Below are 26849 nucleotides of genomic sequence, written 5' to 3' on the forward strand. Positions count from 1 at the left end.
AATGTCAACTATCGATAAACGTTTCGTAAGTTTGAAAAACTAGGTACCTACAAAAAAATATATATTATAAATTAAATGTTTCGGTTTATTGTGTTTAAAGTAAAGAAATCTTTTGTTGAGGAAGAAGATATAGTGACAGGAATAGGAAAGGAAAGGGTATGTTAAGATGGTTTGACCATGTGGAAGGCATAAATGCAAGCGAGTTGACTAAGCAAATATATAAGAAACGTGAATAAAGAGGTTGGAGTTGAAAGGCCTAGATGAACATACCTAGACCTAGATAACATACATCAAACTAAGGACGTCCTGGCGAATGGTCGGGTCAAAAGTACCTAAAACCGCCTAGCTCACATGAAAAGAGTTATCAATGTGGACGACGACGTGAAATTGCGTGAGCAGGGATTGACAGTTGCAAGTTAAAAAAGTATGTTATCTCTACCTACCCCTCCGGGTAAGAGGCATTACTTTATGTATGTGTGCTTTTGACAATATTTTAAATAAATATAGTAAAAGTATACGCAAGTAATTCATGTGGCAGGTTCAAATTCTACCTCGGTCATCTACCAATGACTATTTTCTTCACTACATAGTATAAAACAAAGTTGCTATTTTAGTCTGTTTGTCTGTATGCTTAAATCTTTAAAATTACGCAACGGATTTTGATGCGATTTTTTGTAACAGGTAGAGTGATTCAAGCGGAAGGTTTTTATGTATAATGTATAATATATATAATTTTGCACCCGTGCGAAGCCGGGGCGGGTCACTAGTAATTTTATACATTGGTTAGAGTTCTAACCAACCAATGCAAGGGAAAACATCGTTCGGTAACTTGCACATTCAAGCAACTGAATGTGTAACCATGTTCGAATAGGCATTAGATTCCTGCAAAGGTTGTAGAGATCAGATGGGAGTTGCTTCGTGTAAACACCTTATTCCACCCAATCCAGGATCGTAGTCGTAAAGAGGTTGCTGGATGTAACTGCGACTAACGCCAGGAGAAAGAAGAATGATGACATATTAGTAGTATCAATAGAATATGTTATCCATTCATGAAGTTAAACTATCGATAGGCAAACTACCGATAGTTAAACAGCCAACACTAGTGGACACCATGTTGTTAATTTCCCTTTGACATACGATGTCATGATTGACATTGACAACTTGTGCTTGTCATGCAAAGACAAAAAATATGTGTTTGTTCTTGTAATCTACGTGTTGTGCAATTTTTTCACAACACAAGACCAAACATTTCATTGGTACATGGTGGCTTGTTTTTTGTATGTACATATTTCTCTGACATTGTATTGTATTTCTGTGTGTTGTATTTTGCATATTTATTTTCATTTATATATTTTCCATGCGCATTTTAAAAACAGAATTTGCTGTTTTCAATAATTGATACATCGTCACATCAAAAGCTAAGCAAGCGTCGGGCTCCACTCGCGCCACAGTTCGTCATGAATTCTTGGGTAAACGAGTACCCCGGCATGCCGAACCAATTCGGTATACCCATGAACCAAATGATGGGGATGATGCCCAATCCAATGGTGATGATGCAAGAAATGCCCCAGCAAATGAGTGGTAACCAGCCGCCTGAAAACGTGCCTCCTCTTATCGGTCCTGTTGCGCCAGAAGGTTTCGTGGCAGGCAACAGTAATGATGCAAATGATAAGGACGGGGATGACAATGCTAAACTACAACATGAAAAGACTCAGAGAAGCTCTAATCGTAACGATAACAGAAGAGATCGAGATTTTCGTGATAGAGGTACATTTATTTTACACATACATTTATTGTACACTAATTTTATTAAGTACAATAACACGTCTGTGGTTCTGCTCGATTCTCAGTATACTCCTAGACCACTAAGGAAGCTACATGCCAAACTTCAAAAAGATCTAACGGTTTTGTCTCAGTGTGCCCAAGCACCCAATACCTAATATAGTATATCCCTTTAGAAGGATTTAATAAAATAATAATAACAATAAAATTATGCTTTAGTTATTGGTTACAATACACTCTCTAAATAAATACTATACAAAAATAAATTTTTATAAAAGTAGAACTGTAGCCATTACAAACTACAACTATTAAGAACAAAGTTGCGGGCAATACCCTAAAAGTGATGTCTTTCAGACCGTGGCCGAAAGCGTTCCAGATCTCGTGACCGGAATGAAAGGATGGGAAGGAACAGGGATGACAGGAGTCGTCGCCGCACCAAATGGGATAATGGGCAAAGTCAGCCAATACCTGATCAGGGAATCAGTCCAGGAATGAACCCGGTTATAAATCACGGAATGAATCCTGGTATGACTCCCGGAATGAATCCTGGGATGAATCCTCCAATGGCAAATATGATGATGCCCGCAGGTAAATGATCCTTTTTTTATGATACAAATTAATCATGAATGAAAAGGTTTGTAACATACATGAAATTACGCCTTTTTCCTACTTTCTCCTCTGTGCCTTGGATTTAATATTTTCCTCTCATATAAGTAATGTTTTTCTTTTCAAGATCATAATTAGTTTTTATTTACATATGTACCAAAATTGAAATTAATTATTAGATACATAAGTGATTGTTAGTAAGTAAAATGAACTTTAATTGTTATTTTAGGCATGATGCCATTCAACAGCAACATGATGGGGCAGCCGCCAATGGACATTCAAAATGCTGGCAACATGCCAAACATGTCGCACATGGGCAACATGGGCCCCATGCCCAACATGCCAATGCCCGGCATGAACATGATGCCAGGCATGAACATGATGCCCGGTATGAATATGATGCCAAACATGATGGATCAGAACATGATGATGATGATGCAGAATCAACCCATATACGTGGCCGATGGAGTCCTACTTCCACCTATACCGGGTTCGTCGACACCTAACCGTAGAGAAAAACCAGACGGCTGCAAGACGATATTCATTGGTGGTCTACCGAATGGCATTAGGCAAGAGATTATAACTGAGTTGTTTCAACGTTTCGGTAATATTATCGGTGTGAAGTTACACAGGCAGGGTGTATGCCATGTGCGTTATGAGAAACATGAGAGTGTTGAAGAGTCGTTTGTGATGACCGGATGGCGATTCAGATATTCAGATCAGTCGGATAATGAAGCAACTACGCTGTTCATTGATTACGCTTTGGTAAGTTTGTTTTGCAAGCTTTCTATAATTTGTAAGCTCACTCATCTTTATTGCCCATAAAAAATTATATATGTAGTAAGTGCCTCTTTCTTATTTTTGTTTTGTTACCTACTTAAATTTTGCAATCTGGCAATTATAAATTACAAAATATTCTAATTGCAAAGGTTTTAAATCGCAACAACTAATTATCGCAAAGTGGGTTTCACGGAAGCAATTTATTTGCTGTACCAAAAGCATTCTATTTACGTTACAAGTTTTTAATCATTTGTTTTTCAGAACCGCGAGGACCAAGCTGAGTTCGAGCGTAACAAGCGCAGACGCGAGCCGACGCCGCCTCGAGTGGAAATGTTCAGTCCGGCCTCGCTCACCGCAATCTGTGAGAAGATCAAGACAGACGACCAGTTTGCTGAGGCCGCACCTGTGAGTATGAATGGTTGAGCGGAACGAGCGTAGTTCGAGCGCAACGAGCGTAGTTTGAGTGCAAAAAGCGGAGCCTCACGTGGAAATGTTCAGCCCGGTATCGTTCACCGCAATCTATGAGAAGATCAAGACAGACGACCAGTTTGCTGAGGCCGCACCTGTGAGTATGAATGGTTGAGCGGAACGAGCGTAGTTCGAGCGCAACGAGCGTAGTTTGAGTGCAAAAAGCGGAGCCTCACGTGGAAATGTTCAGCCCGGTATCGTTCACCGCAATCTATGAGAAGATCAAGACAGACGACCAGTTTGCTGAGGCCGCACCTGTGAGTATGAATGGTTGAGCGGAACGAGCGTAGTTTGAGCGCAAAAAGCGCAACCTCACGTGAAAATGTTCAGCCCGATATCGCTCGGCGCAATCTGTGTGAAGATCAAGACAGACGACCAGGTTGTTAAAGCCTGTGAGTTTGAGCGTAACGAGCATAGTTTGAGCGCAATGAGCGGATTATGAGCGTAAGAAGCGGAGCCACGCTTGCTGCGCTCATAACGAAGTAATGCGTGCAAATGTTTAATCTAGCCAGACAACATTTTTTATGTCATGTGAGATTTAACTGTCCCCAATCGCTCACACATGATATATTTTAATAACTAATATTTCGCCGCAAATCACAACATTTTATGTTTCTTTACCAATCAAGATCAAATCACCGGCACGAATGTTTCCGCGCATTCTCACTGACAAACGAAAAATAATTTTTCCTCAACGTGTTTTATAAATGTTTAATTGCAGACATTGGCCGCATGGCTGGAACGTGGGGAATGCAACAAGAAAAACGCGAACACTTTCTATTCGCTAATCCAAGCCAGCAATAACCAAACTCGACGGCTTTTCAACGAGAAGATGTCCTTAGATGAAGACATTGAGAAGATGAAAACTCAGCTCCGAGAGAAATTCTCGCTTATCATCGGGCAATGTAAGTTATTTGAATTGTTTAATTGTAGATTGATATTTTTGATTAGGAGCATTGACTGGTTTGAGGACGACTGAAGACATGCGCTAATTCCTTCCCCCTAAAGATGTCCTTAAATGAGGACATTGAGAAGATGAAGACTCAGCTCTGGTAGAAATTCTCTTCAATAATTGGGCAATGTAAGTTTTTGGCCATTTTTATTGTAGGTATTTTAAAAGTAGCATTGCGGATTTGAGAACAATGGAAGATCAATTTCCTCTTCGAATCAGAAACAGCCAAACTCGACGGCTTTTTAATGAAAAGATGTCCTTGGATGAGGATATTGAGAAGATGAAGACTCAGCTCCTGGAGAAATTCGCTTCAATAATTGGGCGTTGTAAGTTTTATTTTAGAATAATATTTTTGAAATTTAGCGTCGCCAGATTTGAATGAGGACATCTGAAGACCGAGCAGTAACAACCAGACCCGTCGGCTGTTCTATGAGAATATGTCCTTAGATAAGGATATTGATAACATAAAGACTTAACTCCTGTAAAAATTCTCATCATAAATGTAGTTTTTTATTGTGATATAATATTCCTTGAATAAGCGTACAGAAGACCCATTCTCTAATTCAAGCTGGTAAAAACCAGTGAAAATGTCCTTAGATGAGGACATTTAGAGGCATGCCTTAGGACAGGCGTAGCAGTATGTTTGGTAAGTACTTCTGCTTAGGTATCATCTGATTTATTTATACATCATAAACCCCGTCTCGTGCAAGAGAGGTGCTGTAAGATACTCGGAACATGTTGAACCAAAATGGCGGCGGTCTGCATGGGTGCTATAAAAGCAATGACACCTGTAAACATGTTCTAAGAATTGGTCAGCTTAGGAGCTCTGCGCCTTTAGAAAAATGCTTTTAGTTCCTTGTTCTGTCTTCCCCGCAAGGGATATAGACGTGACTATATGTATGTATATCACCAAGTGTAACTATTCTTATTATTATTCTTATATAATATTTCGCAAAGAAAATTTCATTGCGACATTACAGCTCTTCGGAATGTTGATTCGTCAAAAACACTATTCGAAGACCTATCGTATTTACGAGACTTCGATCCCGAGATGTCCATCTGACCACAATATTACAAGAGGGAGAAATACTACCACTGTATGGAACGCTAGCTGACTTAAACCTAAGGACGACGACGACTGGAGAATGTCAAAAAACTACTCCGAGCTGCGAAGTATAAAGGCTTAAGGGCAACTGGATAAATGCAAACGATTAGAGAGAGAGGGAGAGTGCTTCTAGCCAGATGTCGTAAAGGTTGAATGTGGATAAAGCGAAAGATGTATGCAGGTATCGTGGCAAGTGGAAAGATGTAGTCACTGCCTACTTCTTGAGAGAGAGTGTCGTAATGTAATGTATGTATAACGTTCCTCACCGCTCCAGAAAGCTAAATGCTGTAGATTCACCATAAATCGTCTTGTCTTCATGTCTAACCATGTGACTACAGTAAGTGTTGTAATTTGTCGAAAACAGTCGAGAACATCGCGAAAATATTGACAGCGGCGAAACACCAACGGGTCTCCGACCACTTCAACAAACAGCAGAGGAAGAATATCGAGATGTGGCTCAAAATGACTGAGGTGGGTTTATGGTTTGGTAATAGACGTAGAAAAAAAGGCGGACGGAGTGTGGCTTAAAAAAAGTGAAGCATCGTAATGGCGGCAATTTGTTAATCTATGACGTACTGTCACTATTGGTGAGGGTGTGTGCGTGAAGCGTGTATATATACAGTGGGTCGGCATACTATTTGTGCTTCATTTTGCCGTATAGGAAAACTCCGTCTGCCTTTTTTTCTACGTCTGCGGGTTTGGTTATGTTTTTATTGCTTGACAGTTTGACTGGCCAGGAGCGAAGAATATCCTCATTTGCTGGTAACTATGGAGGAATCTAAATAGATCGTGTAAATGCTTGGATTTCCAAATTTGTAAGCCGTCGTCGTGAATTATTTTTTTGGAAATTCAACAGGAAATAACGCGACGATTCGCATAATTACTACCTATGAGTCGAGTAGTCAGCAGAAGTTGGTGTAATGGTTATTACTTTTGCGCAAATTATAACAATCCCTGTAATCAATTTTACCAAAACGCAGAAAGGAAGATGAAAATATCTGCATTTTCTTTGCACTTGGCTGTCAAATTGTCAAGTCGAAAGTGCTCATTTTGCAAGAAGGGTTCGTATCACGACGCGTCATAAGTAACACATATAACTACACTAGAGAGCGACCGCAGTTTCGCCCGCGTTTAACGAAAACTCCCGTTATCTTCCATTGCCGCGGCAATTTCCAAAAATACCGTAACCCATGTTAGAACGCGGATTTTTATCTATATGCATACCAAATTTCATATGAATCGGTCCAGCGGTGAAAGCGGAACAGACAGACAGACTAACAGACTCGCATTTATAATATTAGTAAGTTATACTTGCCCCGGACACTCCATACAATTGCAAACTCCTTTCTTTAGCTCCTTTAGAATTAACGTGCGTGCCTATACATATAAAGCCAGTATGCAGCGCCGAATCGCCTCATGACCTCGCGATACGAACATCATCTTAATGGACAACGATAAAGGTGCGTTCTCACATAAACCGAGGAGGGCAGAATCGACATTTTCATACACATAAATGTTTAGAGTGTTAATAGGGCCAATGATATTACAGCAGTCGCAACTTTTGATTGATTTCATTGAGTTCATGTTTCATAAAGTTAAGATTAGTTGATTTCACGCATCTCCGCTTATGTGGGAACGAACCTTATTTTTATAATGTAAGGACGAGGGAAGAATTTTTGATTTGTACAGTGAGCTGCATGTAAAGGTAGATATCGGCGTCGGCGTTTTTCTTCTACCGTGTAATTTTATTAGTTTCTCAGTTTTTGCAGGACGATTCTTTTTTTTGTGCCGTGTGGTTCCCGGCACTATTACAAAAAAGAATAGGACCACTCCATCTCTTTCCCATGGATGTCGTAAAAGGCGACTAAGGGATAGGCTTATTAACTTAGGATTCCTCTTTTAGGCGATGGGCTAGCAACCTGTCACTATTTGAATCTCGGTTCTATCATTAAGCCAAATAGCTGAACGTGGCCATTCAGTCTTTTCAAGACTGTTGGCTCTGTCTACCCCGCAAGGGATATAGACGTGATCATATGTATGTATGTATGTATGTATTCTTTTTTTTTTCTTACTGGTGAGCTGCAAGGATTTAGCAATAGAGAAAGTTTGAAACTTTCACATTTTATCGCTGAACCTGAATGCAGAAACTGGCATTTTTTGACATCCTTTAATACCAGGCAATTTTTACTTGATGACCGAGGGAAAGCGAGGCATTTCATCTGGTGACTAATTTAACGATTACCTAAAATACCTTCATATTATTATGTCATTATGAAAAATGTCCCTTTTTTTAAGGTCTTTAAATACCTATAAGCTTGCATGAAGAGAGTTATGTATGTGGATGAAGCAAAGTAAGTATGCAGAGATCGTGGCAAGTGGAAAGATGTAGTCTCTGCCTACCCCTCCGGGAAATAGGCGTGATTTTGTGTATGTATGTAAGCTGTTTTTTATTAAGATTTTCTGGACACCATAGATCATCAATAGTCATCGAGCTGTGCTGGATTTGCGAAGATCCTGATGAGGAGATCTAGTTGTAAGAAACGTCGCAACAAAAGCTTTAGCAAATCGAGAGGTGCGTTGGAGGGGTACATCATATATGGATGGAACTTCTGCCCACGCCGTGTCGGAATGGAGAGAAATCAACTTATACCAATCCAGTGCTTACTCTTCTCAGTGAAGCCGGTACACACAGATTCGCTACCAGTGGGTTTTCAAGGATTTGCAGCCGTCCAGTTGTAAGCAGCTCTTCTGGCAAGACTATTCTACCACCACCCATGGCTCTCAACTCTAATTATGCGTGCCGAATCATGAGAGGATTGCGCTGCTCTTTAACAGCACACTCTTTCTTGACTCCCTACAAACCTGTGTCCCTTTAGTTCAGTATTACTCACCCGCTATTCTAGGGAAGGTGACGATACACGTTACGCCTCGCGTAGCGATGCCATCACCCAATGGTACTACTTCCAGGTGCAGCATTACTCCATACAGGATCAGCCTTGAGCTGTATAAATGTTCAGCCGTTGGTCCGGTGTAGAACACTTCGGACCCTGGAGAGAATGTCCAGTTTTTACAGCAGTCGTTCCCACAGGTGCCAGCAGTTCTCCATACAGGATTGGACCTAAGCTACAGGTTTATTTTTTGGTTTGGTGTAAAAAAAACGTCGGGCCTTGGAGAGGATGTCCGGTTTTTGTAGCAGTCTTTCCCACAGGTGCCAGCAGTTCTCCATACAGGATCGGACCTAAGCTGTGTACAGGTTTATCCTTTGGTCTGCTGTAAAAAAAAACGTCGGACCTTGGAGAGGATGTCCAGTTTTTGAAGCAGTCTTTGTCACAGGTGCCAGCTGTTATCCGTACAGGATCGTTAAAAAGCAGTCTTGAACTAGAGTTCCTGGTTTTTGGACGCAATCGGTCATTTAAGGAGTTGTGAAGGTAAAAATTAAGGTCAAATCACCAGTGATATGCGGGCTTAGATTTAAGCTATGATACATTTTCGGTATAAAAAAAATTAATGTAAAACATTTATTTCTTTCTTTTATTTATTGTATCAATAAAATTAACAAACTTTGTACTCACATTATCAATGTGTTTAAAAATTAGTAGTTTGATAAATAATAAAACTGATAATAAAATTCTTTTAATAGATTATTTTAAATGTTTTACTTTAATCACTAATAAGTTAACTGTATAATCACTTATCACATACTGACCATACGCTATTGTTCTTTAGGAGGTAAATAACATGAAGGAAGAATTCAATTCTCTCTTTGACGAGGAAGAAAATGAAAAGCCAAGCAGAAACTCTGTATCTCTGGAGAAATATGAACAGCTTAAGGTGAGTATTCCTCTTCGCCGTAATAAGCCCATCTTATTTTTTATCGCCTTAAAACAACGTATCTTGATCAAATAAAGGACGTCCTGACAAAGGGTTTAACTCCCGTGCTCGAAATCCCGAGTTTGCACGAAGAGAGTTATGCATGTGGATGAAGCGAAAGATGTATGCAGTGATCGTGGCAAGTGGAAAGATGTAGTCTTTGCCTACCCTTCCGGAAAAAAGACGTGATTTTATGTGTGTATGTTAAAAAAATGGTGAATATCATTTTGACCCATAAACATGTATGTATGTTTGTCTGCGATTATTTCGCGTTTGGCTGAACCGATTATGATGTGATTTTAAGAAAATGTTTATGACACTTAGGGAAAGGTTTTAACGACTTCACAAAAGGAGGATATCGATTGAAGGCGGTTTTTCTTATAATAAAGTTATTTATGATTACATAAGTAGGTACGCCTTTTTACCGGAATAGATGATGCGAAAGAATTTTTCAGAATCTTTCCTATCGCTATCTTAAAAGGTGACTAATGGATATAGACTTTTAAACTTGGAATTCCGCTTTTTGGGGATGGGCTAGCAACCCATTACTATTTGACTCTTCATTCCATCATAAACGCGGCCTTTCAGTCTTTTTAAGATTGTTGGCTCTGTCTATCCTGCAAGGGATGTATATTCAAGTATTATTTTTTTCTCATAATGAAGGCGGAAAATGAAAACTTAATGTTCGAGCTGGAAGGGTACAAGAACGAGGCGTACCTCGCTAAAGACGAGGCGGAGAGGAAATTCGAGAAGTTCAAAGCGCACTTCATCGCTCAGAACGCACTGCAGAACAAACAGGTTAGTTATATATTCATTTTAGGTTTAACTACTGTTTATTTTCAAGTCCCGGCACCAATACAAAAAAGGATAATACCACTCCATCTCTTTCCAATGGATGTCGTAAAAGGCGACTAAGGGATAGGCTTACAAACTCGGGATTCTTTATTTAGGCGATGCGCTCATTGGAACTGTGGCGACATCTATACGCCACACACAAAACTAACAGCCAATCACAAAACAACTGTCAATCATAGGAAGAAATTTATTTAGGCACAAATCGTATCTATTTCGTAACGACTTTCAATATCCAAAACGAATTATTATTTTATGGATAGAATATCCATATGTTGGCTCTGTCTACCCCGCAAGAGATATAGACGTGACCATATGTATGTATGTATAGAATATCCAAAACGAATTATTATTTTATGGATAGAATTGATCTATTAGCATGGGACGAAGTCGCGGGCGGCCTCTAGTTAAACATACATATATACGTAAAATTTCGATATGTTCAGTAGATACAGCGTAAATAGAAAACAAATAAACAAACTTACATTAGCATTTTATAATATTAGTTAATACCAACTCATTTCATCCACAGCAGTACCCGCCTCTGCCCCCGCCACCGATGCCAAACATGATGATGTCTCCGGCGCCCGCGCAGAAACCCAAACCCCCACCGCCGTTGCCTGATGACGACAAATACATGACTTCAGGTACGCATTCCTTTTTCTTCTAACTTTTTACCTCTATTGATACAAGAGAATGTATGAAATATAAAAATATAAAAAAGAATAGGACCACTCCATACCTGTAACATGGATGTCGTAAAAGGCGACTAAGGGATAGGCTTACAAACTTGTGACTACTATTTTAGGCGATGGGCTAGCAACCTGTCACTATTAGAATCTCAATACCATCAAAAAGCGATAAAGTTGAACGTGGCCTTTCAATCTTTTCAAGACTGCTTTGACTACCCCGCAAGGGATATAGAAGTGACTATATCTATGTATGTATGAAAACTATCAAAATGTTAACCACATTCTCTCTGATTTTATACAGGTCCCACGGTACTGCCCTCAGAAGCGAAGCTGATCAGCGTCCTGACTTCATTCCTCCTGGTACATCCACTGGGAGCCTCTCTGGACTATATCGTGTCATATGTCAGATCTATACTGCCCAACATAAGCCGTGCCACAATCCAGGAGATCTTGCGGAGACATTCCGATGTGTATAGGAATATGGGTAGTAATCATGACAGCAAATGGACCTTTGTTATGTTTGATATTATAAAGAAGGAGTAAGAGAGCAGTTTTGTTTGTATCTAAAGGTTTTAAGACTAGCATTTGACTGCGGTTTTGACAGCGAAAATGAATAGAATTTTTAAAGCTGTCATGTAAAATGTTTACAGGCATACATACATTCATAAAATCACGCCTTTTTCCCGGAGGGGTGGCAGAGACTACATCTTTCCATTTGCCACGATCTCTGCATACTTCTTTCGCTTCATCCACATTCATAACTCGCTTCATGCAAGCTCGGCGGTTTCGGGTACTCTTGACCTGACTTTTTGCCAGGACGTCCTTAATTTGATCACATACGTTCATCTAGGCATTCCCACTCCGATCATTTCCTCCCACACTCTCCTTATATATTTGTTTTTTCAACCTGCTTTCATTCATTTTCTATTCCTGTAACTTCATCTTCTTTCACATCACAACATTTCCTTATCACGCTGTTCATTATCCGGTCACTCAATTTCACACCCATCATACTCCTTAACGCTCTCATTTCTACAGCATTTGTTCTGCTTTCGTGCTTCTTTTGCCACACCCAACTTTCACTTCCATACATTAATGTTGGGACCAACACGCCCTTATGCCCATTCACCATGTTACTTAAAGACAAATATAATGACGCGACGGATGAATATCTAAATATATTAGCACATTACGGTTATACTCCTGGACATAATTACCGAACGAGAGAACACAGAAATCTAGATCACTGCATGATTAAATCAACGTTTTCCTCTACTACTGTGGTTTGCCACGCCGATATTACTGATCATAGCACTGTATTATGTAGTCTTAACACATCTTTAGAACACGAAGATCACAGCTACAAAAGCACTAAAATAGATTTCGATGCTCTTCTAAATACCATCAAAGACGTTGATTGGACTGATTTTTACCAGATTAATGACCCTAAAGAGGCTATAAATTACTTTTTGAATGTCATGAACAGTGCTCTTGAAAAACATAAAACAACACGAAAAATTACTAGTCGTAATGTTATACGTAAAAAATGGATTACTCCGGGTTTATTAAAATGTATTAGACGTCGAGATGAACTTCATATGAAAACAAAAAAATTTCCTGATGACTCTGATCTACTAAACCATTATAAATCCTATAGGAATTATTGCAACAATATACTTCAAAATTTAAAAACCGAACATGACAAAGCAAAAATTTTAGAAAATAAAACAGATATTAAAAAATTATGGGACTCAGTTAAATCTATATGTCATATTAAAACTACAAAAAATAAAAGTGAAAAACTACTTCAAATTAAACGTGACTCCTTTGAATCCTTGAATGTAGTTAATGATTATTTTAGTTCTATAGGGGAAAAACTTGCAAATAATATTCTAGATAAAAGCGGACAAACTGAAATAGACCTAGCTAAAAAATTTAAATCTAAAACCGATTCAACAACCCCCCATTCATTATTTATGACACCTACAAATGAAATAGAGGTAACTAAATTGATCACATCGCTTAAATCTAGTTCAGCAACCGGACATGACAATCTTAGCAACAATATATTAAAAAAAGCCAAGAAATTCGTAGCAAATCCAATTGCGCATATCTGTAACTTAAGCTTGTTGTCGGGTACTGTTCCCTCTGAATTAAAGGTTGCAAATGTTGTTCCTATATTTAAGTCTGGAGATCTTCTACTACCGGAGAACTATAGACCCATATCTCTGCTAAGCGCACTGTCGAAAATTATTGAGAAAGTGGTTAATTCGAGACTCTTAAGCTACTTGGAGGCAGGGGGACTGTTGGCCGAGAACCAGTACGGCTTTCGTTCAGGCAAATCCACGGAGGATGCAGTAACTGATTTGGTTACACATACCATTGAAAAAATCGGTGAGGGACAAAAATGCGTCGGTGTCTTTCTGGATTTTGCTAAAGCTTTTGATACTGTTTCTCGGCCAATACTCCTCTGCAAGCTAGAAAAACTTGGCATAAGAGGGATTGCTCTAGAGTGGTTCCGCTCATACCTTTCTGAACGTAAACAGAGAATCTCCTTAGAGGGCTGCTGTAGTAACTATGCTGACATTAGGTTCGGAGTGCCGCAAGGCAGCGTTTTGGGTCCTACACTCTTTCTCGTTTACATAAACGACCTGTGTTCCATGAAAATGACAAATGCAAAAATTTTTACATATGCTGATGACACCGCAATCGTCTATCATGACGAATCATGGGACCGGGTCCATACTGTAGCTCAGAGAGGGCTTCAGGATGTACATGTATGGCTGCAAAGTAACCTTTTGAGTGCAAATGTTGGTAAAACTAAAGTTGTCTCATTCAAAATTAGTAACAGAACAGGTCCAAATAAATCTCTAAAACTTCGTCTTCATAGTTGCCAACAAGAATGTCAATGTGAGAATCTTGAGGAGGTTAAAACGATCAGATACTTAGGAGTTATCATTGATGATAAATTTAATTGGTCTGCACAGGTTGAAGCAGTTTCTAAACGTCTAAAAAAACTCATGCATATATTTAAAAGGTTAAGATCTGTTGCTGACCATGATATTATTAAACTAATATATTTGAGTTTATGTCAATCAGTAATCTGCTACTGTATAGTGGTATGGGGTGGAGCTCCAAAAACTTTTATATTAAAACTAGAAAGAGCTCAACGAGCCATTCTAAAAATAGCATATAGTCGTCCCAGAAGATACCCAACTAAAAAACTTTATTCAGAGCGTCAGCTCCTTAGCGTGCGTCAATTGTATATATCAGCAACTATTCTACGTTTTCACAAAAATGCCATGAAATTAGCAAGAAAATTCTATAGAGGTTACAGATGGGACTATCCAAAAATCAAAACAGTCTTCGCGCGTAGGTCATTCAAATTTATGGGTCCATACCTATATAAGAAAATTTACAGGGTGGATAAGACCATTGTCAAAATGACTAAATTAAGATGTAGACGTACTGTATGCAAGTGGTTAATGACTAAAAACTACAATGAGACGGAGAACTTGTTACTTAATGTCATATGAAATTATGCATTAAAAAAAAAAAAAAAAAAAAAAATATATATATATATATATTTTATGTATAATATATATAATGTATAAAACATATGTTTAATATATATAATATATATTTTAAATATTTGCATGTTGTTATGTATATATGTATTACATGTATTTCTAATGTACATATTTATATTTATTGTGTTTATTTATTTATTTATTACAATTATATGTAAGAATACTTTACAATTACTATTTAACGTACGCTCTCATCCACAAAAAACACAAATTAAAATTGTTTAATAAATTTAAGGGGAAGACACTGGTCGCCACGACACAGGGAATCCTAGTGTGACGGTCAGTGCAACTGTTGTAGAAAACTCTGTATTTTTTGTACTGAATAAAACATTTTTCATTTTTTTTTTTTTTTTATGTTCCCCGCTTTCTCTCCTCTCCTTTCAATATCACTATCACACTTGCCATCTGATGTTAACTTTGATCCAAGATATACAAACTCTTTCACTTGCTCAACTTTTTCTCCTCCAATCAAAATATAACATGTTGTAATTTCCTTCTCCATTTCAAAAACTGTGATGTTTAATGTTTATAAGAGAGCATTTTATGAGAGGATCATGTGTTTTGTAAATGTAAGACTAGAATTAAAACGAGGTTTCACTTGTGTTCCTCAAAATGAATGAAAGTTTAAAAATAAAGCTATCATTTTTGATGGAATTAATGTTGATTTTGTTTAGTAAATAAGTATACTGGTAAAAAAAAATGGGCATTTGTCTTAATAGTAAGCTTTTGCCCGCGGTTACTTTTTTTTAAGATTTTTAATGTACAGATTTTACCCGTCTGCATATTTTAATCTTCATTTCCAAATGAGACGTTTATATATGAGAAGTAAAACATTAGTTATGTAATTAAAAAAGGATAGTAGATTTGTTGTGTTGTGTTGCAAAAATATGAAGGACTTTTTTTCGAATGAAAAATAAAATAGGTTATAATGTGCCGTGTGGTTCCCGGCACCAATATAAATAAGAATAGGACCACTTCATCTCTTTCCCATGGATGTCGTTAAGGGTGACTAAGGGAATAAAGCTTGGGATTCTTCTTTTAGGCGATAGGCTAGCAAACTATTTGAATCTCAATTCTATCTATAAGCCTATCAGCTGAACGTGGCATATCAGTCTTTCAAGACTTCAAGTCTTCCGCGCAAGCGATTTAGACGTTATTATATGAATGAAAAGGGTAGAAGATAGGCTTTTACTGTGCTTTTTCCTATAGCTTTACCCATGTGATAAAAATGTAGCAAATTCGTATTGTATTAAGTATACTTATCCGTTGTATCCGTGTATCACGGAATTTTTCATAGTAAAAAGGGCAGTCTTATTTTAAATGATCAAGCTAAATTTTATCGGCTTTAGTTGTATTTCTCTGTATCTAATGTATATTTTCCTAAAAATTCACACTATAGTTGTATTTTTCAATAAATAATATTTTACGAATTATTCCTTTTTTTAACAATCCTAAGTAGAATATACCGTCTAAATACTATAGTGACGACCTCTGGGGCACAGCGATAGAGCTGTTTGTGTGATTGATTAGTATCTCGAAACACAATACAACTTACTTCGTGGCTTACTAAATCTGTGCAGTCAGTCTCGTATTTTTATGGAACCTGTAGATCGGAAATAGCTCTTTATCAAATTGTTGGCCACAGCACCCGGTATCTTTATCCGGTTGAGTCTAGAATTAAAAACTGCCAGGCATCGCATTTTTTTTCATAATAATATAAAACTTACGCGCCGGGCACTAGGTATACCTGCCAATTCACTAATACACTAACACCGACTAGATCAAGCTTTTAGTACAAGATCTTGGTATAAACATTACTATAAATACAAAAATACTAAATCTCATTTTTAATCTTCGACTGTCTTTGATTGTTGCATATTACGACTTGCATGGAAAGTTCTTCTGTTCTGAAACAGATCTGATTATACCAAAATAGCCTCTGTAAGTTGGTACCTACCTAATTTACAGGCACTTTACAATGGCATTGAAACGGGCTGGTGAGCACGTACCTATTTTTTTTTTATTACAATATTTTAAGATCTCCCGCCTTCTTTTTATGGTAGATTTGGTAGAACAATTGTAATGGCAATTCTTTGGTAGAATAAATGATTGGCTGCAGCAAGTGGAGCAACACTATGAAGTAATGTCAACGTCATTTTACTTTAGGTTTTAAAACTTGTTTTGGTAGGTTCGTGTTGTGTTGTGTAAACGTTGTTATTTATTAATTTAATTCAATTTTTGTTTCTAAAATGAAGAAATGGTGGAATTGGGTGCTTGGAGTAGCTTTAGTTTGCCTTTTATTCCTGGCGATACCTTTAACGTATTCTAGTAAGAAGCAGGCTGCGTTACATGAAATGTTTGAAGAATACGTCGAAAAGTTTAATAAAACTTATAAAAATAATACAAATGAATACGAAACAAGGTATCAACATTTCGTGGTGAGTTATTTATTTATTCCATAACGATGTACCTACCTCGTTTTGAGGTATTAAATTTGTTTGGAAACTGATAAAAAACGTAGGGTTAATAACATTATTTTGTAAACAATAATAAAAGATAATCCGTGAATTCTTGCTGTAGTTATTTAATTAGGTACGTAAATTATTTAGGTTTAACCCACTGGTATCTTTATAAACACTATTAAATTTTTATGCGGTACGTAACTAGTTATGCCCGCGACTTCACACGTGTAAGAAATAGCCCATCGCAATTTTCGTAGTACCCCAATTTGTTTCGTCAACTAAGGTACCTACCCCTTGCACCATTTACTATGAGTACAAAATTTAAATTATTGTAAGTAGCAAGATATAACATAAGAGGTGATAGATTAATAATAATTATATGTTTATCATAATTATAAGAATTCACTTTTTAATATTGTTGGAATGGGATGCAATACTAATTAGACTTGGTAATATGATCATCATAGAAATTTAAAGGATTTCTTAAAAAGTCTCTTATAAATGTCACTATTTGAATATCAATTCAATCATAAAGCCAGACAACAGAACATGGCCTTTAAGACTGGCTCTGTCTACCCTGTAAGAGATATATATGTGATTATATGTATGTATGTCTCTTAATTTAAATCTCTATTTAGAAGAAAACCGTAAATACATGAGCTGCTTATAACCTTTATACTTATATTGCGCCATATTTAAAAACCATTCAGTCATTCTTAGTTTGTGTTAATGATAATGTAACTATCATAATATTACATTACTATAATTAAATGCATATTATACACTGACCGAAACAGGTTTTGTAAATAAGTTGAACATAATATATTATTCACGAAGTAACTGGTTACTTGGTTCAGATTTGATCAAATTTAAATTGTCAATGTTGTAATTGAAGCTTCTAGAATGAGCAGGCTTTTATTCATTATAACTTTTTTGACCTTAATAATATATGGAAATAGGCAAAAAATATCATGAACAGACTACTGATGTTCCAGACATGGCCCCGAAAAAATATTTTTAAATATCCACATGTCAATAAAGCTCAAGATAAAAAAAAGTTGTAACTGTATTATTGGTAAAAATTATATGCTGTAAAAGAATTCCATGTGATAAATATTTTTGAATTTTTTAAAAAAACTATCTTTAGCACTGTCTTTCTGTAGCAGACCATAGACTTTGAAGGCAACAGTTACAATTAAATTGGACATTGACTGACAATTTGAAATTTTATAGGTTCCTGAAATAAATATAAATGGGACAAAAATACACAGATTGAGTTAGCCTCAAAGTTCGGGACTTGTGTTATAAGATAATATTTTAATAAATATTCTAATGTAATAATCGCAGTTTGTTACCGCTTCTTCTGCACTGACGCCTTGGAAGCGGCAGTAAACTTAGTTTTTAAGTAATTTATTTGACGTCAACCAATGTTGTTAAACCATACGACAATTATTAAGCGATATATAGTATCCTATAATAATGAATAAAAATTTTGAATTTGAATTTGAATATGCATAAAGATAAACATCCAAGACTCAGGCCAATCAGTAAAAGCTTTTTTCTCATCATACCCTGACTGGGATTCGAATCCAGGACCTCCGGTGTCACAGAAAAGACAGAGGTCGTCTTTGGCTAGTTGGAATCTTTAAAATTCTTGTGGGAACATGTTTTTTCTCATGATTTTTCTTTTCTTCGATTTCTTTATAAATTATATAAATAAATTAATATCCACAATATTATTTCAAGGCTTCTGTAGCGGAAATAGAAAAGCTGAACTCCGAATCACGAGGGCCAGACCAATACAAAGCTCGATATGGTCTGACTCACCTGTCAGACATGTCTAAGGCGGAATACAAGGATATACATCTATCTGATGAGAGGATGAAGAAACCTCCAAGATTGTATGGTAAAAGGTGTGTATTATACAAATTACTACACCATTCAATTCATACTACTTTTTAACCACCTTCAAATAAAACTTGGTTAACAGTTTGACCTGTATGTTTACATGTATGTTTGTCCGCGATTGTCTCGCGTTTTGCTGAACCGATTTTGGTGTTGTATTCAGAAAAGTGTTTGTTACATTTAGGAAATGGTTCTAGTAATTTGACTGACAGAATCAAAGTCATCAAAGAAGGTATATATATATATATATATACTGTATAGGTAGGAATACGCCATACTGCTCCAAAATTCATCTCTCCTCCTATGGGTCTACTGGAAGAGTACTTCTTTTGAAATAAGTAGCACCTTTGTACTAGAATTACTGTAATAAATGCTCCTGTATATAATTTTGTGTACATAAATAAATGAATAAATAAATAAATAAGGTTAATATGGGGATCTTTCAGATTGAGTTTGTACATAGCCTATAAAACCCGCAGTTGAAGAATGTACCTTTTGAAAAGTGAAATACTTAATTTTTGTTTGCAAATGTTACCTTTTTATAATATTAATAAAGATTCATTTTATTTTCTTACAGTTGGAGCAAGACTAACGACCGTGACAAGTACTATATGGAAGAGCCCCACGGTGACCACCAGAGGAACAGATGCTGTAGTGACTCCCATGATAACATTTATATCATCATCAGGAAGAGACGTGCGGTGCTGCCTCTACAAGTCGATTGGTATGTTACATACAGACATATACTCGTATAAATCATGCCACGTAGTGCCGTGTGGTTCCAGGCACTCTAGAATATGACCACTCCATTTGACATGGATGTTGTAAGAGGCACTCGTCTTGTACAACATCTGTGGGAAAGATATGGATATGCCTTGCGGGATAGACAGAGCCAAAAGTCTTGAACAGCCTGAAAGGCCACGTTCAGCTGTATGGCTTTATGATGGAATTGAGATTCGAATAGTGACATGTTGCTAGCCCATCGCCTAAAAGAAGAAATCCAAGTTTAAAAGCCTATCCCTCAGTTGCCGTTTACGACATCATAGAAAAAATTTGGAGTGGTCCTATTCTATTTTCTATTCGTGCCGGGAAATACACGGCAATATGTTTAAGTTTTATAGGAATAAACTTTATATTCTTTAATAACAGGTTTTTGTTTCAATTTGTCAGGCTTCCGTGTTATGTTGACCCAAGGTGACTCAACAAGATTAACGATTTTAATATCTTTTTAAAGAAATAAAACCCGTTTAGTACCTATACAATTTGCCCGCAATTCTATTTTTAATGATTTTTAATGACATATATACATATAATCACGTCTATATCCCTTGCAGAGAAGATAGATTGGGTGAGTCAGGTTTTTATACGCGAAGCGACTCTCATTTAACCTCCGCAACCTTTGCATGTAAACCTAACCCGTATTGGATCCATGGTTACACATTCAGTTGCCTGAATGTGCAGGTTTCTTCACCATGTTTTCCCACAGCGTCAAAGCATCGGTTAGTATCCAAACTAATGTACATAACTTTGAAAATAGTCATAGGTATACTGCCGAGGTGGGATTCGAACCTGTGCCTTTCTGCACATTACGCATTTTAACCGGGCACCTTATCGATTCGATCACCGACGCTTGTCGTTTAGGAACTTCTATACAGGGTGACATTTAAAACAACAGCATCCTTTTAAACATAGACTATACACATGCTTCTGAGCCGTTTGAGCCTATTTTTATTTAAATTAAACGTCATCATTTTCACATTTAAAAAACCCTCAAAAACTACGTCACATGCTTTATTAAAGACCAATACTACAAAAAGAAATTAAAACTAAACATGTAAATAAATGTCTGAAAAATAAATTATTTTTCTACTATCAAGATCAAGTCAAGATTCACAGTGCGAAATGGTTATTAACCGTTTACGCTATCCACTGAACTCCGCATGGCCATAGCGCATTGCGACATTCAACCTTAATTCCATAACATTGAGATTAAAATCCTATCAAATTGCACGATGGAAAATGAACCGATATTTTTCTTTTAACGTTTTTAAATATCCTTTAGATGAGTACACTTAACAGTTAAATTTATGCAGTTGAATTAAAAGTCACCCTGTATAAGCGTAAAAAAACCCAATAGGTATTCTAAAAGTATTATTTATTTCAGGAGGGCGAAAGGAGTGATAGGTCCCATACGAGACCAGGGTCTGTGCGGGGCGTGTTGGGCGTTCAGCACGGTGGGCGCTATGGAAGCCATGGCAGCTATAAAGACCGGGAAACTGGAGACCCTCAGCGTTCAGGTATACATCTAATGTTTAAAGAACTTTATTTCTCATAAAAAATACAATGGTATTTCACTTACTGAGAAAACATTTTTACAATTAAATTATACAATGTGCGTGTGCGGTTATCAAAACTAACAAATAAAATGAAGGTACAACTAAAAAGTTAGCGCATTCGCATCGCAAAGGAAAAACGAGAAGTCACCAAACAATCATGGATATAAAGCTTACCTTTGACAGTTAGTATAATGTTCAGAGAAAAAAGTGGGGGAGGTGTTTATTGTACACACATATATATGTAGGTACCTACGCATAATCACGTCTATATCCCTTGCGGGGTGGACAGAGCTGACAGTCTTGAAAATACTGATAGGCCACGTTCAGCTGTTTGGCTTACTGATAGAATTGCGATTGAAATAGTGACAGGTTGCTAGACCATCGCCTACAAGAGGAATTACAAGATTACTAGCCTTTCCCTTAGATTTAAAAATACTGTCTGAAATAGGCAATGAGAAACTATTTTTGGTATCACTCTTTTATTTATCAGAATCATCTTCATTGTCACGGCTCCTCCACCATTCGGGAGCCATTCTGAAGCCGGGGGCACTGCGGCCTTTCAGTCTTTCAAGACTATGGGATTTGTCTACCCCGCAAGGGATATAAACGTGATTATATGTATGTATGTATCATCCTAGCGTTGGTTCCAGTTGCGTCCTCATCTCTCTGGAAAGGAGAAAGCTTTTTCGACGACAAATTAAATGATACTTTTGCAACATTTGCAGGAGAATTTTACCCAAATCGGATCATGGTAAAAGCTGCATTAGATGAATTTATTTATTCTCTTAGTAGTCCTTGACCATGGATCTAATTTTTAATTAAAACTGTTGTCTTAAATGATCTACAGGAGGTGATAGACTGCGCCGGACTAGGCAACAGCGGGTGCGCCGGTGGCGACATCTGTTTGCTGCTCGATTGGTTGCTCATAAACGACACTCCCGTGGAGTTTGATAAAGAGTACCCGCTCCGGCTAACAGATGGCGCCTGCAGAGCGAAGAAAAACGCGACCGGGGTGCGCGTGGCCAGCTTCACTTGTGACGAGTGAGTTTTTTTAATATACCGTCTTATTATTAATATTATAAATGTGAAAGTGTTCCGTGTGGTTCCCGGCAAAAATAAAGAAAATAATAGGACCACTCCATATCTTTCCCATGGATGTCGTAAAAGGCGACTAAGGGATAGGCTGACAAACTTGAGATTCTGTTTTTAGGCGATGGGCTAGCAACCTGTCACTATTTGAATCTCAATTCTATCATCAAGCCAAAAAGCTGAACGTGGCCTATCAGTCTTTTCAAGACTGTTGGCTCTGTCTACCCCACAAGGGATATAGACGTGATTATATGTATGTATGTATGTGAAAGTGTATGTTTGTCCGTCTTTCACATCATAACCACTGAAGCGATCTCCATCAAATTTTGCATAATTGTAGCGTGGAATACGGAGAAGGGCATTGGGTACCTTTAATTCTGGTAAAAACTAAAGTTCCCGTTTGATTTGCAAAAACCGGTATGCTTTTGTTGGTGGCGCCAAATTCTTCGCTTTTTGTAGATGGAATTAAATTCACAGGCAACGCTACGTGTAAAAGCTAGTTATTAATTTAAAGTATAATGCAACGCGGAACTAAAAAATCAGTTAAATAAATAAGTATAAATAAATAAATAACAATACAATTCGATACAAATTATCTTTATTGCCTATAAAAAATTACATATATATATGAAACGTACATTTATACTAATATTATAAAGTTGAAGAGTTACGTTTGTTTGTTTGTTTGTTTGTTTGAACGCGCTAATCTCAGGAACTACTGTTTTAAATTGAAAAGTTCTTTTCGTGTTGAATAGACCATTTATCCAGGTAGGCTTTAGGCTGTATAACATCACGCTGCAACTATAAGGAGCAAAGAAATAATGGAAAATGTGAAAAATAAAACGGGGAAAGTTATTCATCCTTGAGGGCTTCAATGATGCCCAAAATAACCATTCCACGCGGACGAAGTCACGGGCACAGCTAGTTAAGAATATGTTAAGCAAAGACGGACTTATCTCTAATCAAACTCTTACGGGACAAATAGCACAGATAGAGCTAGTTTTATAGCGAATTATTTGTCATTTCATTACATTTCAGTTTCGTGGGCGCCGAAGACAAAATCCTAGAAGCACTTGCTACCCACGGACCAGTATCTGTGGCGGTAAATGCCCTTACCTGGCAGAACTACCTCGGTGGAGTTATACAATATCATTGCAGGTAATTATAAAATACATTATTACATGTGCCGTGTGGTTCCCGGCACCAATACAAAAAAGAATAGGACCACTCCATTTCTTTCCCGTAGATGTCGTTAAACGGCGACTAAGGGGTGGGCTTATAAACTTGGGATTCTTCTTTTAGGCGATGGGCTAGCAACCTGTCACTATTTGAATCTCAATCCTATCTTAAAGCCAAATAGCTGAACGTGGCCTATCAGTTTTTCAAGACTGTAGGCTCTGTTTACCCCGCAAGGGATATAGACGTGGTTATATGTATGTATGTATGTATTATTACATATATAAATATATACGGGACTAATTACACAGATTGAGTTAGCCTCAAAGTAAGTTTGAGACTTGTGTTGCGAGATACTAACTCAACGATACTATATTTTATAATAAGTACTTATATAGATAAACATCCAAGACCCAGGCCAATCAGAAAAAGTTCTTTTCTCATCGTGCCCTGGCCGGGATTCGAACCCGGGTCCTCCGGTATCAGAGACAAGCGTACTACCGCTGCGCCATAGATGCCGTCGACATACATACCATCACGCCTGTTTCCCATTGGGGTAGGCAGAGACTATGGATTTCCGCTTGATCCTTACAGTAGAGACTTCTACCGCTTCTTCCACACTCATTACTCTTTTCAGGCATATTCGACGATTATGGGTTATAAAACATACATATGCCGTGTGGTTCCCGGAACCAATAAAAAAAAAAGAATAGGACCACACTTTCCCACGGATTTCGTAAAAGGCGACTTGGGAAAAAGCTTATAAACTTGGGATTCTTCTTTAAGGCGATGGGCTAGCAACCTGTCACTATTTGAATCTCAACTCTTATCATCATATCTTATGGGGTAGACAGAGCCACCTCGGAGGGGTCATGTAGTACCACTGCAGCCCTCATAGTATGCCACTATAGCAACAAACAAATGATTTATCTATCTTTCTAAGAGTTTTAACCTCTTTGTGTACTGATTGTTTGTACTGGCCAGTTATAAAAACATTTATATTCCGAGTTCCAACCTACTTAAAACTAGTCTTTTGATATTAAGAAGAAAATGCTGCAATGCAGGGTGTTACCGCTACTTCTGCACTGACGCCTTGGAAGCGGCAGTAAACTTAGTTTTAAGCAATTTATTTGACGTCAACCAATGTTGTGAAACCAAAAGATTTGTCAATTATTAAGCGATATGAAGTATTCTATAATAATGAATAAAATTTTTGAATTTTGAATTTGAATTATTTGATTTCGTATGCAGAGATCGTGGCAAGTGGTAAGAGGTAGTCTCTGCCTACCCCTCCGGGAAAGAGGCGTGATTTTATGTATGTATGTATGATTTCGTATGTCCTTTTTTTTCCAGCGGTTCACCATTCGACCTCAACCATGCAGTAGAGTTGGTCGGCTATGACCTCACGGCTGATGTGCCGTATTACATCGCGAAGAACTCATGGGGCTCCCAATTTGGGTTAGAGGGATATCTCCATATAGCAATAGGGAACAATATATGCGGTGTCGCGAACGAAGTCGCTAGTGTTGATGTTAAGTAAGACTTTTTGGTGGGAGACGAAACGTTATTAAAAAAAAAGGTCGACTTTTTAGGCCCGAATGGATTAATGATATCACTTATTATAAAATTATATTAAACATTGGCGTGACTGAGATTTTAACAAATTATATAAAAAACCAAACTTGAAATAGCTGATGTTAAGACTGACTTATTAAAAATACCTGACAAACTGATGGGAAGAGTGAAGACTGACATATACAAAAGTAGGACTGACGATTCATTCATGCCCTTAAAAAAAGCATTTAAAAATAAGGGTCTCAAAGTGAAAAATGTGATTTAAGAAGAATTTGTTCGATTTGATTAACATAATTTTTTTTTGTTTAAAAAAAGTCCCAATTATGCAAAATTGAAGTTAAATAATTTAAAGTTTATTTTATATAGGTAAGTATATTGTCTTTTTAGCATTAACCAAATATTTCTAAGTTCAGAACATGAGACATTAGGGCTAATAACGTTTATTTTAATTTTTTGTGGAATCTCTAGATTAATGCTTAAGTGAACTTCAGAATTTATGTGCCAAATATGTGCCTCATAAAGTGCCATTTTTATAATTTTTAAATAGGTTTAATTTGTGTTGATTTATACATAGACAGATACTTTATGGAACAAATAACAATCATAACAACGTTTATAATTATAATATTGAGTTAGATTAGAAAGATGATAAGTATACTTATTCGAACAAGAAAAGTCATAAGAATATTAAGCTCAAATATATATTCTGCTTCGGGTGGTCGAGTTGTTAAGCTGTCAGATTTTAAAACTTAGCGATTAGCATGGTCGAACTATCGATATTTTTAATATACGATAGTTGACCTCTAAAATCATCTACTCTATCGAAAAAATAGATAGCTCAGTTTGGTACAATATAATCGTAGACTACAATACTATCGATAATAATTTCGATCAATACTATCGACGGTTTTGACCAATTGATAGTAGCGACATTATCGATACTATTGCTACCAGGGAGTAACCAAAGGGATATAATAAATTTTAATCGATCAAGCTTTTTTTAAATTTGTATGTGATTTACTTAAATACATATGATTACGTCTATGTCCCTTGCGGGGTAGACAGAGTCAACAGTCTTGGGAAAACTAATGTTGTTATTGCACAGGGTTTATAGGTATTGCCTTAAAAGATTATACAAATTTTTATACATACATATATTTAGCGTAAGAAGTACAAATGTTTAATTTCATCACATTATAATTATTTGTTATTGTTGCTGGTTTTTGATGTATGTATTTTATTACATTTAAGTGATATGATGCAATAAATAGTTTAAGTTTAAGAAGCCTCATAGTAGAATGTTTGTACTTTCTAAAAATATGTTAGTATTTTTGTAATATCGATTTTCTGTTATTGACTGTAAACATATCTAGTTGAAATTAAAATAAATAAAAAGGGTTCATAATTAATTTCTTTTTCATTGGATCTCCAGGAAAATCATGCATCGGCCCAGAACAAAATTTATAATTTATTTATATCATTTTGTTCGTATGTTTCCTTATGACTTCAGTATTTTGTTCGATTCTTCGGAGTAGTGACGTAAAAATGAAATATAATTTACTTTCGAACAATAACGATAGAATAGAATATATTTTTGAAATGTTGGTTT

General features: G+C 36.8%; 2 protein-coding genes across 3 annotated transcripts; both read left to right on the forward strand.

Annotated features, from left to right (window-relative positions):
- The first annotated feature begins 1214 nt into the window (after positions 1-1214).
- Positions 1215-16130, forward strand: LOC106136648 (ecto-NOX disulfide-thiol exchanger 2). Of its 2 annotated transcripts, none has more exons than XM_060950230.1 (10): positions 1215-1767; positions 2137-2370; positions 2618-3153; positions 3430-3573; positions 4358-4541; positions 6058-6164; positions 9420-9524; positions 10227-10361; positions 10948-11062; positions 11409-16130. In XM_060950230.1, the coding sequence occupies exons 1-10, from the start codon at positions 1458-1460 to the stop codon at positions 11648-11650; spliced, it is 2112 nt and encodes a 703-aa protein (XP_060806213.1). In that variant the 5' UTR covers positions 1215-1457; the 3' UTR covers positions 11651-16130. The 2 variants fall into 2 exon arrangements, with proteins under 2 accessions (XP_060806213.1, XP_060806214.1); XM_060950231.1 differs by having other exon boundaries at positions 10951-11062.
- A 740-nt stretch (positions 16131-16870) lies between these two features.
- Positions 16871-26630, forward strand: LOC106136622 (cathepsin O). The gene is made up of 7 exons (XM_013337228.2): positions 16871-17135; positions 18906-19072; positions 19642-19788; positions 21229-21361; positions 22248-22441; positions 23528-23647; positions 25019-26630. The coding sequence occupies exons 1-7, from the start codon at positions 16947-16949 to the stop codon at positions 25203-25205; spliced, it is 1137 nt and encodes a 378-aa protein (XP_013192682.1). The 5' UTR covers positions 16871-16946; the 3' UTR covers positions 25206-26630.
- The last annotated feature ends 219 nt before the right edge of the window (positions 26631-26849 follow it).

Source organism: Amyelois transitella, chromosome 21 (assembly GCF_032362555.1).
Source record: "Amyelois transitella isolate CPQ chromosome 21, ilAmyTran1.1, whole genome shotgun sequence".
NCBI lineage: Eukaryota > Metazoa > Arthropoda > Insecta > Lepidoptera > Pyralidae > Amyelois > Amyelois transitella.

Coding starts and splice junctions, on each gene's coding strand:
- LOC106136648 (XM_060950230.1), top strand. CDS start 1,458: ATGAATTCTTGGGTAAACGAGTACCCCGGCATGCCGAACCAATTCGGT. Junction 3,154..3,429: donor TGTTCATTGATTACGCTTTG/GTAAGTTTGTTT, acceptor TTTGTTTTTCAG/AACCGCGAGGACCAAGCTGA. Junction 4,542..6,057: donor CTCGCTTATCATCGGGCAAT/GTAAGTTATTTG, acceptor TGTCGAAAACAG/TCGAGAACATCGCGAAAATA.
- LOC106136622 (XM_013337228.2), top strand. CDS start 16,947: ATGAAGAAATGGTGGAATTGGGTGCTTGGAGTAGCTTTAGTTTGCCTT. Junction 19,789..21,228: donor CTGCCTCTACAAGTCGATTG/GTATGTTACATA, acceptor TATTTATTTCAG/GAGGGCGAAAGGAGTGATAG. Junction 22,442..23,527: donor GCCAGCTTCACTTGTGACGA/GTGAGTTTTTTT, acceptor ATTACATTTCAG/TTTCGTGGGCGCCGAAGACA.